Source organism: Octodon degus, unplaced genomic scaffold, assembly GCF_000260255.1.
Source record: "Octodon degus isolate 3935 unplaced genomic scaffold, OctDeg1.0 scaffold00032, whole genome shotgun sequence".
Classification (NCBI taxonomy): Eukaryota; Metazoa; Chordata; class Mammalia; order Rodentia; family Octodontidae; genus Octodon; species Octodon degus.
The window spans coordinates 11,043,651-11,058,958 of NW_004524608.1; the positions used below are offsets into that span (position 1 = coordinate 11,043,651).

The 15,308-nt window shown below is 31.3% G+C and overlaps 1 protein-coding gene across 7 annotated transcripts in view; it reads right to left on the minus strand.

The window, feature by feature from the left end:
* The window catches only part of Slc4a10 (solute carrier family 4 member 10), a 416,671-nt gene that overhangs the window by 84,037 nt on the left and 317,326 nt on the right, over positions 1-15,308 (minus strand). For 4 of the 7 annotated variants that reach the window (XM_023713847.1, XM_023713846.1, XM_004629875.1 and 1 more), the window contains 3 exons: positions 11,961-12,149; positions 2,794-2,885; positions 1,682-1,771 (listed from right to left, as the gene is read on the minus strand). In XM_023713847.1, the coding sequence (XP_023569615.1) occupies positions 1,682-1,771; positions 2,794-2,885; positions 11,961-12,149 (371 nt within the window). The remainder of the gene's footprint in view (positions 1-1,681; positions 1,772-2,793; positions 2,886-11,960; positions 12,150-15,308) is intronic. The other 3 variants (XM_023713848.1, XM_004629881.2, XM_023713849.1) reach the window with 2 other exon arrangements.

The window sequence follows — 15,308 nt, forward strand, 5'->3', positions numbered from 1 at the left end:
CAATTCTATGACTTAATAATCTAATTCTTATTATATGATTCACATACTAAAAATAGATTGAGAAGAAAGTTCTTTCTGTGAAAGAAATTATGTGAAATCTTAGGGTTATGTGAAATAGAAAAGAATACCATCGACATAAAAGTCATCTTCTGAAGTTAAAAAAAGAGATATACAGAATGGCTTCACATGTTTTAAATGCAATGTAAAAGAATTAAAATTTGGCAAATCATAGTACATTCTAAATTAATCTTTAAATGAGTAAATTTGATTGGCTTATCCTTTGGAATAGTTAGAGGAGAGGAAGCACATGTAGGCAATCAAATAAAGTAAGTAAAGTTTTAAAAATTGTGTCAAAACACTACTATTGTTTGGAGTTACATATTAAGACTTCAAATATTTATATGAGTAAAGCAATCTGGAGGTTGAGTGAGCTTCATTAATTCACTACCAGCCTGGAATCATTAGGCTAAAACTCAAGAACTTACCTAATCAGGCAAAAATTTTGGTTTCCAGAGTGATGAATCTGACTGGTTTTTTTTTCAAACTCTACTTCTCTGCCTTCCTGGATTACGAAGTCAAAAATGCTATATGGTTTCTTGTTTGTTTGTTTTCTAACTCCAAAATTAGAAGCTTAAATTATTTTAAATATTAAAGAATTCATTAGACGTATTTGCTCCCAACACTAATTAACATACTAAAGATCCAGGAGTGGCCAAAACATTAAATTTGGTCTGATATTTATTTTGACAGTACCACATCCAGTAATATTAATGATAACAGTAGTAGTCACCTTCTTGGTATACACCAAGCTTCGTGCCATGTTTTTTTATGTCTCATTAAATCTTCACAAGAGAACCACAAATATATATTATTATTCTAAATTGACAAATGAGAAGGCTGAAGCTTGGATAACTTCACCCAGACTAGATTGTTCATAAATGCTAGTCTTAGGATTGAAGATCTCATGCTCTTTCTAAAATGTCATGTTCTTTCCAAAATACCATCCTGTGGAGGAGAGACAGGAATAGAGGTGGCTGTCAGCAGGGGAAAGCAATAGAAACTTAACTTCCTTATTAAAGTGGGCCAGTGAATGGAAACACAGATGTGGGAAAAGATTAAAGGGTAGAAAATATATTTTTCACTCTTTTATAGTTCAGATTGTTTGGGGGACCTGGAGATAAGATCAACTGACAATCATCAATTGACAATCTTCATTATCTTTTGTATGTGATGAAACACTTGAAGGCTGCAAAGATAGGTCATACAAACAAAAAATGAAATGATATGCAGATACAAAACTCAATATATAAGGGTTATATTATTTTAAAAAGCTGAAACATAATTTATGTTGAAGGATGAGCTATGAGGTTTACAATCACTGTTTTTGAGAGTGTTAGATATGCCCTTGTTATACTGTTACTGCTTACATAAATAATCAACTTTTATGCCATTGCTTTTAAGACAATATTTCAAATTAAGGATATCAGAAATAAAATGTATGGCAGTTTGTGACAATTTTAATCCAATTCGCAGATGAATGAAGATGTAATGCTTTAAAAAGATAATTTTTTAGAGTGGCAAATGGGATACACTTGACTGGTTTAATATTGGAATCACATGCCTCCATACAGTGAAATGAACTTTGAACCACTGTAGAAATATAGCCCGAGGATGCCCTCACCTCTCTCTCTTGCTGGTGTGGAGGTCCTTTTTCATGCCTTTGTTTCATCCCACATGGACTAGTATGCCCCTTTTGTTGGCCTCCCAGTCCCTGCACGCATAATTAACAGGCTTAAGCTGGTATACCACGCTCCCCAGAGATTCCACCAGGCACCAGAAGGAGAGCATGCACATTAACTAGACCTAGGTCATTTAGGCTTTGTTACAGGGATCCTGAAACAGGTCCAAGGAACTAATTACTAAAAAGTCTTTTGAGAATCTAGATTCAGGCTACTTCCTCTAATGTTACCTCCCATTCCCACCTCCTCCCACTATAACAATCATTGCCAACACTAAGGCTTTGTCAAAATACTAACTGTAAATTATTACTATTTCAGCCACTTAGATAGAGTTTTTCACCTTCCTTATTTTGAGCCAATATAGAAAACTTTTTTTTTCTATTCAACTCTTAGGAATTTGCTTTAAAAATCACATTATTTCCACTGATTTATTGTTTCCTTAAATACACTCAAGTAAATGATAGTATTTGAATTTTCTCCAGTTAGATATATCTCTCCACATAGTGCTCGCTATGCTCTTATCTAAAATTCTGGGACAGGGAGATAGCTCAGCAGCATAAGTGTCTGCGTAGCAAGCACAAGATCCCAAGTTTGATCCCCAGTACCAAAAAAGAAAATAATTCTAGTGAGTCTTATTGTGTCCTACTAGGATTTCCCTATAGTAAAGCTTTCTTCTGAGTTGCAATAATAATTAAGCTTTATATTATTTTGTTTTTACACAAATAGAGGAAAATTGGTATTGAATAAAGCACAATTTTAAAACAATAGATTAAATTCCTATTAAATTCCCTAGAAAGTCCAGTTATTTATTTCAATGTAACAAATATATTGTACCAAGTGGCTGAATCCTAAAAATTGTGCATAAAACTTACATATTCAGCTTTGTGAATAAGCAAAACATTGCATGTGGGTTTAATCCTAACATTATCAAGCTTTGAGCAAGAAACAAAAAATAGTACATGCAAAAAATTGTGTCAACACCTCTTAAAATAGACAGAAACTTCTAACAGCAATTTAGCAGCTTACTTACATGGGAGAAGAGAAGAAAGCTTACCTTGCTAAAGTCAACAGTACTGTTTTCTCTGCTAACATCATTTTTATTTTCAATACAGGCTGGAGCAGACTGAGGAGAAACAACCTGACCTGCTAAAAGAAATTGTCATTACAGAACATAGTTACTTATATAGTTCTACACATATTGGGTGAAATAAGAACTTCAATTAAACTAGAATAGTATTTCTTAATGTTTTATAGGGTAAGCATGAAGGGTCAGTACATATAGATCTACATCAATACAAAAGTTCTTACTATCAGTTACAGATAGAAATGGGAGAAAACAGGAAAACTTAAACAAGTTCTTGTCTTAAAATTTTAAAGATGATTCTCCCTGAAGAAAAAATGCTTTAAAATATCTAAGTTTAATCATAATTTTATACCAACAATGATTTCTAAGTTCAAACCAAAACAAATGGTATATATAAAAAGATACAAACATTTATTCAGATTTAAACTCAGGCTGAAGAATTTAAATTGTAAAATATATGTTTCAGACATCTGAAACTATTACCTCTAAAAGCCAACCAAATTCTTCAGCAAATCTGAGAGATTTCTGTGTTTGTCTAAAATACTAAATATTATAAATATGATCTTTATATCTGTGACTACTCAATTGGATAAGCACATTGATATTGCTCTGCTATATGAAAAAAGATAATTTTGGGTTGTTTTAGATTTCCACTGACACTGATCAAAACATTATTGTATAGTTTTATCCCCCTTCAGAAGGAAGATGTTATTAATCAAGTGGATAATAGGACTTGGAAAGTAACAATAGTTAGATAAGTTTAGATCCCATCATTCACCACCTATGAAATACTCTAAAAGTCACATAAAATCTGTACAAAGTTAGCAATAAAATGATAAAATTAACCAGATTACTTAATTCTGTATGTATCTATGTTCTACCCTAATTTTTCACCATCTTGATTTGCTACTTCTACTGTGAAATGAACGACAGCTCAACTTTGAGGCTTTGATGGCATTTATGATCATAATTCAGTGACTACAAAATACTGTTCTTATTCTCAGCAATCTCAGACATCAAAAATATTCTGCCCAGCTTTTTTCTTTCTACCTGCTTAAATTTCAATTTTTATTCAAGTTCTCCTACATTATCATTTCAAAAACCTATTTTTCTTTAAATTCTCTCATGAAAGACCACTTATACTTTGTTACCTATAAATCACTAAGGACAACCAAAAGCACTAAGTACGTAACTTCAAGTATTACTAAAATTTTGCTTTTTGGACTATTAAGCCTTTTAGATGGGTCTTGTACTAACAGGTACATTTTTCATGGTTAGAAAGTGATATGGGGGCCAGGGAGATAGCTCAGTAGAATAAAGCGCTTGCCTGAAAAATGCAAGGTCCTGAGTTTGATCCCTGGTACCGCCAAAAAAAAAGAAAAAAGAAAGTGAAAAGTAATAGGTTCAAGATTCTTCTAGCAGTGAAATATTGCTTTGCTTTAATTTAAGAAATAAAATAATATGTTTGATGAAGATAAATATAAAATGACTTTTAAAAGCAAATTTACCTCATACGGTTTTTTTTTTAAACTTCAGAGAAATGTCAGACAAGCTGCATAAATTACTTTCATTCTCCCATTTCTAACTGCAATGTGCAGCTATGACTGAACTGTTCATTAGCAGCCATTCAATTTACCATTCTCAAAATAATAACTGTAATTTTAAAAAACCTTTTACATAATGCATTTGTGCTACTAACAGATGTCTTCAATCACCAGTTTCACATCATTTCACCATATTTTCATGAGTTTGAACATTATTTAAGTTTGAGCCTAAATTTATTGAATGTTCTGTAAAATGTAATTCATGGGACAATTAAATAAACATATATCTGCTTTCTTACAATAATTTATTTTATTTGATATAATACTTCATGGAAAAATAATTGTTTAATTCCTTAAGCAAACACATACAAATGAAGAATCAATGAACTCAGAGCAAAATCAGCAACTTGGAAGACACTGAACTGGATGGAAAAATACTAAAACAAGAGAACTATATTTTTTTGTTTTGATTCATATAGATAGGACATTTCATAGATTGCCACCAGTTCATTCAATATGTTTAAAATATTGATACATATTTCTTCTCGAAAATAATTTTAATAATGTATTAATATTATGTGTAATAGAATATTTTGAAATTTACTGTTCACTACTCTTAATCTGATATGATTTTTAAAATCACAAAATATTACTTTATAAAGCTGATAATCAAGAAGTTGATACTTCTCTTGAGTATTTTAAGTGATACTGACAATGACCTAGTTAAGAGTATTTAACCAGGAAACATAATGAATAATAGTAAATTCCTTATTATCTCTAGATTCTAGGTATGTACATAGAATATATGTTAGGAAAAACACATTAAAAAGTATGAGTCTATGTGGGAATAAAACTCATAAATTTTATATCTTTTGTGTTTTTACAACTAAATATTAAATAAAGTCCTACAAAATTTTAAAGACATTTCACATCATATCATAATATATATATATGAAATGACACACATTAATGTGCATATCTTCAAGGCAATTTTGACAACAAGATACAATAAAATGTAAACATTTATTAAAAATTAAACAGTTAAATTTTGTGTTATTTAGAAAAAAGTTTTTAAATAAAGCCTAAAATTTTATTTCCTGTATTACACAAAACTAATTTTCAAATAAGCATATGACTTATAGCCCACAAAATTACTAAAAACTTCATATATTAAAATAATCTGTATAATTATACTGCAAGTTATACTGTTTGTTTAACTACATTTTTAAAATTTTTTAATCTTTTATTTATTCATTTATTTATTTGGTACAGTTTTGCTATGCAGCTCAGACTTCTACTGGTTCCCCTGTCTTAGCCTCCCCAGTGCTGGGATTACAGGTATGTGGAAGCACACCAGGTTTCGTGGCAGACTCTGGGCAGGACCAACACAGCATGTGATACCAGGGACCAAACTCAGGTCCTTGTGTTTGCCAGGAAGATACTTAGACTGCAGAGCTAGCCCTCCAGCCCTAAGTACCTCTTTTTAAAGTTTATTTTAAATATTACTAGTTTTCAGAAAAAGTTGATGGAACTGAATTTCAAAATTAATTTCATTAACTAAAATATTATTCCATCAAATAATCGATTTAAGTTTTGAAAAAGCACCTCTAATTTTTCTTCTGATGTCAAGTGACAGTTTTGTTTCCTTCACTCAGAAGTTGATATTGTTTCCTACAAGTATAAAAAAAAATCACTAGAAATTTTCTTTTCTAGAAAAAATAGTATAAAGTTAGAAAGTAAATGCCATATGTGTATAGATGCTTTAGAATTCTAACTTCAATAACTTTCCTATGTAGCAATACTGAGAAACAAATGTTTTAACTTTTTTATATTATGTTCACTTTGTCCAGTAATAACTACCCATAATAATATTCCCTATAAGTAATATAATTGCAATGCTTAATTATCTTCATTACTAAAATATCTAAATGATTTTTAATAAGTATTACTGAAAAAAGACACTAACTTGATTACTTCATTACATTCAATTATTGAAAAACTACTAAAAAGTGGACACTACTAACTACTAAATGTGACTATTTAAATGTAAACATTCGAGAAAACTAATACCACCCTTCTCTATTTATCATACATATATATGTTCTAATTTTTCAAATTCAGAAATACTCATTTTAATAAAAAATTTTAGGAGGGCCAGCCAAATAGCTCAGCAGATTAAAACGCCTGCAAATGCCTGCAAGCAGGTGCAGGGGCTGGGGGTTCAATTTCTGGGCCTGCAGAGCCGGCCCTGTCCCCCCGGGGCACGCTGAGACTGGGAGTGGTGCACACCTGTAATCCCAGCTCTTGGGAGGCTGTAAACAGATGGATCACTACGAGTCTGATCTAGTAGCAAGACCCTGAACACCTTGTAAACCCTTCCCTAAAATACAAATATGTGTGTATATATATGTATATATATATGTTTTATATCTTATCAATTAAAATGCATACCATGTAATATTTGCATGAATGACTATTAAATTTCCTTTGAATTTAAATGGAATTTTTTCCCTTAGGACATCAATGTATGAAGCATATGCAACATTATTATAGTTCATATATTTTGCTTAGACAAATTTCACATATACAGGGAAAGTACAGGACAAAATTGAGAGTGCTGTATATGTAATTCAAATTACTAACTACAGGATAGAGACTCAGCTTCTACTTGTCACATCACAAATTTTTTCACTAAGCCTAATGTCAGACTGGCATAGACACCTTTTTGATGATAAAGTTGTGTGGGAAGAAATATGAGGTTAAAGCAGAGTACTATTTTATGAGTTTAAGTCATATCAGTATCATTTAAATACCTCAAAATATAAACATACCTATCTGTTCTCAAGCAATACTATATTTATTTTTATTATACTAATTCATGTAAGTCCTTACACATAGTTCTCTTTTTCAGTAAACTGTAAGTATTGTAAAATAGCAGTTTTTAAATTTCTATTTGGTCAAAATCAAATCAGTAGAATCACTTAAGTGATTTTATTATTCTATTATTTGCTACTGCTTAATCCACTGTAAATTATGTGTACAAGAAGGAAACTGGGATGAAGACATGGAAGTACATTACTATGAACCTAGAGACCAAGCTGGTTTACACTACCTCGAAACCTTCAACTCATTTAGAGTACCCAAAGGGTAGGAGATGAGGGAGGTACAGAGATGAGATGAGCCTGTTAGAGACAGACACAAGACAGAGCAAAATAAAGAAATATAAAGATGAATGACAAAGTTACATACATGTGTAACAATACATTTATTCATGGGAGTAGAAAACATGAAGGAAGAAAGGGTAAATACTTAGAAAATGCTGATTAGGTAAGCTATACTTCAAAACATGAAAAATATGCACATAATTAAACTTGGAAAAAATTAGTATGCCTGAAAATAATTAATGCAATATAAGAAATAACAAATTTAAACACATTATCTTAGAAATATGTTGGTTGTGAAGATGTACTCTGATATTCCAAAACTCAGCAACAATAATATAGCCTCTGAACAGATTCATCATTGGTGTCAATAGTGTCATCTTGGTATTTTTGGAACAATGGAAAATAATCATCTTTATTTAATGTTTACTTCTACATAAGTATTTTCTCTCAAGTAATACTGGAGTTATTTTCTAGCTTTATCTTTTTTAAAGTAGGATATTATTAAGAATAAATCTTAAACCTTATGCATCTTATTTATGAGACTATAATATTTTAAAAACAAGAAAACATGCATATATCTAAGCACATAGAGACATCATGTATCTGGAAATAAAAGGGAGAACATTTGCAAAATAAGTGACTATAAGGTAATTAACAATATTTCCAAAAGCATAAACACCATTTGCAATACATACATATACGCTCTACCAAGATCTAAAGTGTCAATACATATTCCATTCTTCCAAATCTAAATGTTCTCCACTAATCAATGGCTTAGCAGAATAAATTAAAGACTTTCTGCTCTGCAACTCTTTTGAGATTATAAAGGAAAGGTATAAGTGAGAAGTATTCTGAATAGGAGGAACAGATATGTAAAGGAAAAGGAATAGTCAGAAATTATTAGTAAAAGACAGAATGAAATGAAGATATCCTATAAGAAAGGAAATTAAGAATCCCAAATTAATTTCAAAAATATAAAAGTTTTCACAGAGTAATAACATTTTATAATAGGTTGGTAATCCAGATATCTCAATGTGTGTTTGCATAGCCTAAATAATAAATACAAATTTATTTATACTTTCTAGAACACATAATAACAAGTCTTATTTTTATTTTTAGAAAATCTTTCTAATTTCCAGGAACTATTTGAATATTCTTGATATATTTATACTGATTACTTGCCACTCTTACCCTTTTCAGGGTTTTAATGTCAAAGTAGATACTATTTCTCTATTATTTTGCCATTGTTTTGCCAAATATAACTGTCACTTTCTATTGAAACATCAGAATCAGGCATTTAATTCTCACAGCTTTGATGCTGAATGAAAAGTGAAAGTTAAACACAACATGGTGACATTAAAAATGCACGGTGATTCCATAGTGTTCTGCAACTTAGTCCTGAATAGAATATCTAGAATATCAAAAAAAAAATTATACTAAAAGTAAATCAGTGCATTTGGAGATAAGATTAACAAGTTACCACAAATTTCTAGAAAATGCATTTAAAAATATAGTTTTGGGTAGCAGAGAAACAAGAAAATAAATTATCTTGTTAATTTTTAAAACATGAAAGATTTGTAGTAGAATACTTGTACAGTGTCTGAATGTTTAATCCTTTCCGAATACTACCAAGGTAGCATGCTTAGAAAACAATTCAGTTAAATAAATTAAAAATATTATTCTAAGTGACTCTTTTAGACTTCTTTATGCAAGCAGAAGCTCATTTTTGAGGGTATGTCAACTGCTTTACCCCTAAAGAAAAAGCACATTAAACAAGGGAAGAGAATTTGAATCTATTTCTATGCTTTGAAAAGAAAGTATGTTTTGTTATTGAGTTTCTAGAAAATCCTCACTTTAATTCCTATTCTATAATCTTAAAGAAAATCAATCCTCTTTCACATGAAATATTTTACAGAATTTTTAAAATAAGAATATTATTTTTACTTTCTTGGACGTTTAAAAAATCCTTTTGAATCTTTCGTATTACTACACCAAAAAATTTAAATCTCTATTGCATGTTTTGAAACAGAATGTCATATCTGTATTTATGGCTACGAATTTCAATTTGTTTGTTTATCTAGAGTTTGGCAGTTTTTAGAGTTCATAAGTAGATTGAGAACCTTAGTAGTAAAGGTCTTTCACACATTTTTACACTGCTGGGTAAGAGATTTATTTCTAAATTGCTGAAGTCTATACTTATTTTCAGAATTCTCAACACACATAATTATGTAAAGTGTGTGAGGAAGCAAAACAGAGTCATAAGGAGGTGTGATAATCCTAGGCTTAGAAAACCAATTCTGACAGCATACTCTACAACAATACTTAATTGGATATATGAATCTTATTATACGTGTTTCCAAGTTTTTATTACCCTAACGTATGCCCTGAAAAGATTCATATGTGTTCAGATAAAGGCTGATTGTACAGATGGTAACAGAATCACTCAGATCCTCGTTTTTGGAAAACTAAGCTATTTCCTGAATAAGACAAAAAGCAAGCGCTCAGAAAACCTTGTATCTGTATGTATCTATATGTAGACTTGTGATTCACCACTATAATTCTATCATCTCTTCCAGGTTTAACAGAAGTTTAAAGTAGTAACAGTAAATCTAGATTGCATATTACAACACAGAGCTGATCCAATAAATTTCATATACTCCTCCCTCAAGAAAAAAATGCAATGAGTTTTGGATAGCAAATATTATCCACAACAAAGTTTGAGATGTTGGTTCTAGCTAATTTAAAGCCCAAAATTATTGCCTTTTTGAAGAAAAACCATGTCTACCTTATAGAAAAATATTTTTTTTTTATTTCCAGGAAAAGTGATAAAATAAAGGTAAAAGATTATTTTTCCAAACTGTGCTTGAATTATTGGAAAGCTAGCTCATGGGTATAATTTGTTAAGATTTTCAGAATCATGTATAACAAGCCCATAGTCAAAATCAGTAACTATCTGAATCAGTTTTCTTATCCACCAAAATGAATACTAGAAATTCAAAATAAATAAATAATTACTAAAGTTTATAGTTTTAAAATTATAAGTTTCATTTTTCTAGTTATTGTGAATCACATACTTTAAATTAAATTTAGAATATGAATGTTTTCAAATATATTATGTAATACAAAACAAGTTATACATCATCAGAATATTCAGTGGAATCTACAAACACAAGTCAATGTAAAACACAAAATACTCCTAACAGTTTAGTGAATGAATTCACAATCACAGATTCCTTTATCTAACAATAATTTACATTTAGTCATTGAAAGATCTTAGAAATAAATATTTAAAATATGATTTTGCCATTCAAGACCAATTCTTAGTTTGAAAGAAAGTTGCATCTATACTATAAAATTATCTTTTCATATTTGAATATATAATCATTGTAGTATGAAAACTGGTGAAAATTGTCATATAAAGCAAATTTTAGAGAAAATTTGCATCTCTGAAGTTTTTGAAAAACAAAATCAAGTAAGAGAGTGCATACTTTCAATACATGTGCTTTTTTGTCAATATCAGTCTTTTTAGTAAAAATATTTGAAAAGACATTAATTTTCATTTTTTAGAAACATAAAACTTTTGGGCTGGAGATATAGCTCAGTGGAATAAGTGGCGGCCTAGCAAGTAGAAGGCCCCAAGTTAAAAAGAAAAGAAATGTAAAACTTTTATATCTGATAGAAGATTAAGAAATTCATGTTATTTTCATACTAATTTCATTTTCCTCCATGAAACTAAGAGAAAATACAGGCAGCACATTACTAAACAACTTCCTTGAGTAAATGATGAAAGGTTAAACTGATGGAAAAGTAAACAAAGGCTATAAAGCATAAAACAGTCTGCATGAGTTCTGGAAAATAGTGCTTATCGATGTTGGCACGTGTACACTGCAAGTGAAGGGGCCTTGGATGCTGAAGACTGCACTGCGAACACGAACATGCATTGGAGTCAGGCTTCATGTTACTCATAAACAGCGTCAAGGCACCAGTGGGTCTTTTCAGTCATCTCCAATGGAATTTGCTCACTATGAACAACAGGAAACCAGTGTCTTTTCCCACAAACCCTAGATGGTGATTGATCGTAACTAAAGGATTAGCATAATTTGAAAACTACACTATTTTCTCAAGCTATGCAGACACTAGGAACTTGTCTCAGATGCAATTGATGTTTCATTTATGTTTACTGCATTTGAACCACTAAGTGCGTATTAAGTTCATTGTCTTTGTATTTTTTCATGAACCTTTCAAGAAACTTAAAATCTTTGTTAAAATTCCTATAATTCAATGCTTCACACTCAGACTATATGTATAACATATAACATAGGAAAAGAAACAATTCTACAATATAAATTTCATAAAATTTTTTCAAATTAAATATATGCTAAAGATAGACCTGTAATAGATATAAAGAACACAATAGGGAAACACTTACCATTTTTATCCATAGAATTCGGTTCTGATTGTTTCTTGCCAATATCAGCAAATGATCGAACAATGGGAATCCGGTTTGTGAGTTTCTTCTGATTCTGGTGGTGGTGCTGCTTCATCAGTGCCTCATGGACCTTGTGACGAACATCTTCATTCAGCTGACCTGAGCTCACCTGTTGGTCAAGGACCATGTCTGAAGAGGGAAGGCAGAAGAATACAAATGTAATTTACAGTCAGACACATAACAACAGTGAAACAATGACTCCACCAATGCAGACTTTGAATAATACTATTCATCTTAGAAATGATTCCTTCAAAAGTCTCTAAATATGATGTTAACAAATAAATTTATTTTCCTTTATAGAAAATTTCCACAAGAAACATACAAATTTTCACCATAAACCACTCAATGAATTTTAAGCAAATACTTCTATGTGTTAGTTTTTCAAATGGGCATAATTGTATTCAGAAAAGTAATTGTTTTCTACATTGATGGGGAAGAACTTATAGGGGTAGCATAAGAATAATTAATATGTGTGAGCCCCAAAAGTGGTTTTATGCTTATTTCAACTCTTTCCTATTTTTCTAGTAGAAAGTAATTTCCTTGTTTTCTTTTTAAGTGAGCAATGATCCATAAGTGAAAGTCTACTGTGAGGAGAACATCTAGTTGCCTGGGTTTGGAGAATAAACAGTTCTCTTTATACTGATATTGAAGTCGTACTTTGTCAAAGAATTCTTTGAAAATGTGACTAGATTTAAAAATCTATAATTGTAAAATATGGAAGAGAAGGTAAATTTTCCTAAGGCTGTAAGTAAGTTGTTATTTACCCTACATAGCATCAGAAATACAAATAAATTAAGTAGACAGGTTAAAGCATTTTAAATTTCTTAGCAATACAAATATCACCTCAAGGGGGTGGGGAAATGGCTCAGTAGAATAAGCGCTTGCCTGGCAAGTTATAGGGCCTGAGTTTAATCCCTGGTTCCACAAAAAATAATAATAATAAATAAATAAATAAATAAATAAATAAATAAATATTACCTCAATGAACTTCAGTGTAACTAATTTTCTTTAAGATTATCAAATATTAACTGATTTTTGAGGCATATGTTATGTAAAGCAGATCACATTGAACTGTTTTCCACTGTCATTTTGAGTTCACTGGAAATTTTTCCATTAGCAGAATTTTCCCTTACAAATTGTGTTTTGTCTCAGTATATAAAAGAAACAGATAAGAAAGACATGGGTCACTAACTATCCTATTCAAACTATGTGACCACACAAAGTATTCTCACTTATAAAGAAGAAATAATAGCTATCTCAATTTTCTAGGAGATAAAAATAAAGTGTTATGGTTTATGTCTACATGTCCCCCCAAAGCCTCAGGCAATCATGAGGGTTGGATATTTCAGGGTGGCTAAATCTAGAGTTTCTGATGGATTTATGACTCAGTGCTGGGATTAAAGGTGTGAGTGCTACACTCACCCTCAGGCTGGTAGCCTGTATACAATGAGAGAAAGAAAGAGGTTTGCCTTTTTCTTTCGCTTGTTGCTTTTGGTGTCTTCTGCCTCCATGAACTGTTGTCCATCTGCCACTTGCAACCTTACCTTGGACCCAGCCAATTATAGACTGAAACTTCTACAAACTGTGAGCTAAACATACTTTTCCTTTTTTAACCTTGGGTGCCAGGTGTCTTACTCTACAATGAGAAAAGTAACTCAGACATAAGGCACCTGATACAGTGAGTGAAATGTGCCTTCAGTAAATATTTCTAAGTTCCTAATTTTCTTTGCATTTTCCACTTACTAAATTATGTTTTCCTGTATGAAATTCATGATGATTTTAGAATACTCATAATTTTTAAACACAATATCAAATAAAGTTGGGCTTATCAATTCAAATTATAAATCAAGCTAATTAAAGTGATTTGTTTTATTGGCTTACACAACAGAAAGATTAGAGCTGGCTGGCTCTGTTTTCATTTCTCTGTGATTCTGCCTGCTTCCTCCTCTTCTACGTGCAAGCTTTATTTTTTTTTTAATTTTTTTTTTTTTTTTTTTTTGCGGAACCAGGGATTGAACTCATGCCCTTGAGCTTGCCAGGGAAGTGCTTATTCTACTGAGCTATCTCCCCGGCCCCCAACGTGCAAGCTTTAACCTCAAACTGACTTTTGTAAAGGGTATCAGCCAAAAGGAAATACATGGCTTTGTGCATATCTAGCCAGAAATTAGATTACTTATTTCTCTTTCTTCTAGTCTAGAAGGTTGCATTTTTACAAGAAATATGATTTTTTCCTTAGCCAGGAGAAATTCCAAGTCCAACTGACGTAGCCACGCCTTTTATAACCAATCTCTGGTAATGGGGAAGTGGTTTGCATAGTTAGTGGACTAATCAAGTGCTACCCTTCACTTTGCAGTCAATTCTATAAATCACATGTAGACAAGCTTTTTCTGTAATGAGCAAAGTAATAAACATTTTAGCCTCTGCAGGACATTTAACCTCTCTCATAGCTATTCCACTCTGCCTTTTGAGAAAATAAGCCAGAATATATATATATATATATATATATATATATATATAACTCCATGGTTGTGCTCCAGTAAAATTTTTATATAGATACTGATATTTGAAATTTTTTAATGCTCACATTACAAATATTTAATTTGTCTTTATTATTATTTTTCAGCCATGTAAATTTTAAGCCCCCAAAACCTTAGAAAACTAGGCAGCAGGCTATGTTTGCCATATAAGGTATAGCTAGCTCTCGCACTTTTCTGTTGACAATGGAAAGTACATAATATATATGACAATGGAAAATGAGTAATATATATATATATATATATATATATATATGTTATTTATCAGTTTGCCATTATAATTATCTCAAGGATCCCTTTCAGCTCTGAAAATGTATGATATTATGGAAAAATATTTAAGTCTGTACTTCAGTTCTTTTAGGAATCAGTTAAGTTATACCACTGAATTAATGTGAAATAAAGAAACTGATAAGTTGTCAACATATGTTACCCTAAACCTGCTAAAATGAAAGTTATAAAAATACATGTGAAATATGCTTTATATACCTCATAACAGAAGTTTTAAATTTGCTTATTAAAGGGCCCAGTGGATTAAAGCACCTGCAAGCAGGCGCAGGGGCCAGGGATTCGATCCCCAGGCCTGCTGTGCCGGCCGCACCCCGAGGGTGTGCTGAGATAGTGATTCAGACTAGGCATGGTGGCACGGGTCTGTAATCCCAGCTCTTCAGAGGCTGTAAACAGGAGAATCACTACAAGTCCAATCTAGTAGTGTGACCCTGAACTCCCTGTAGGTCCTGTCCTAAAACACAAAATA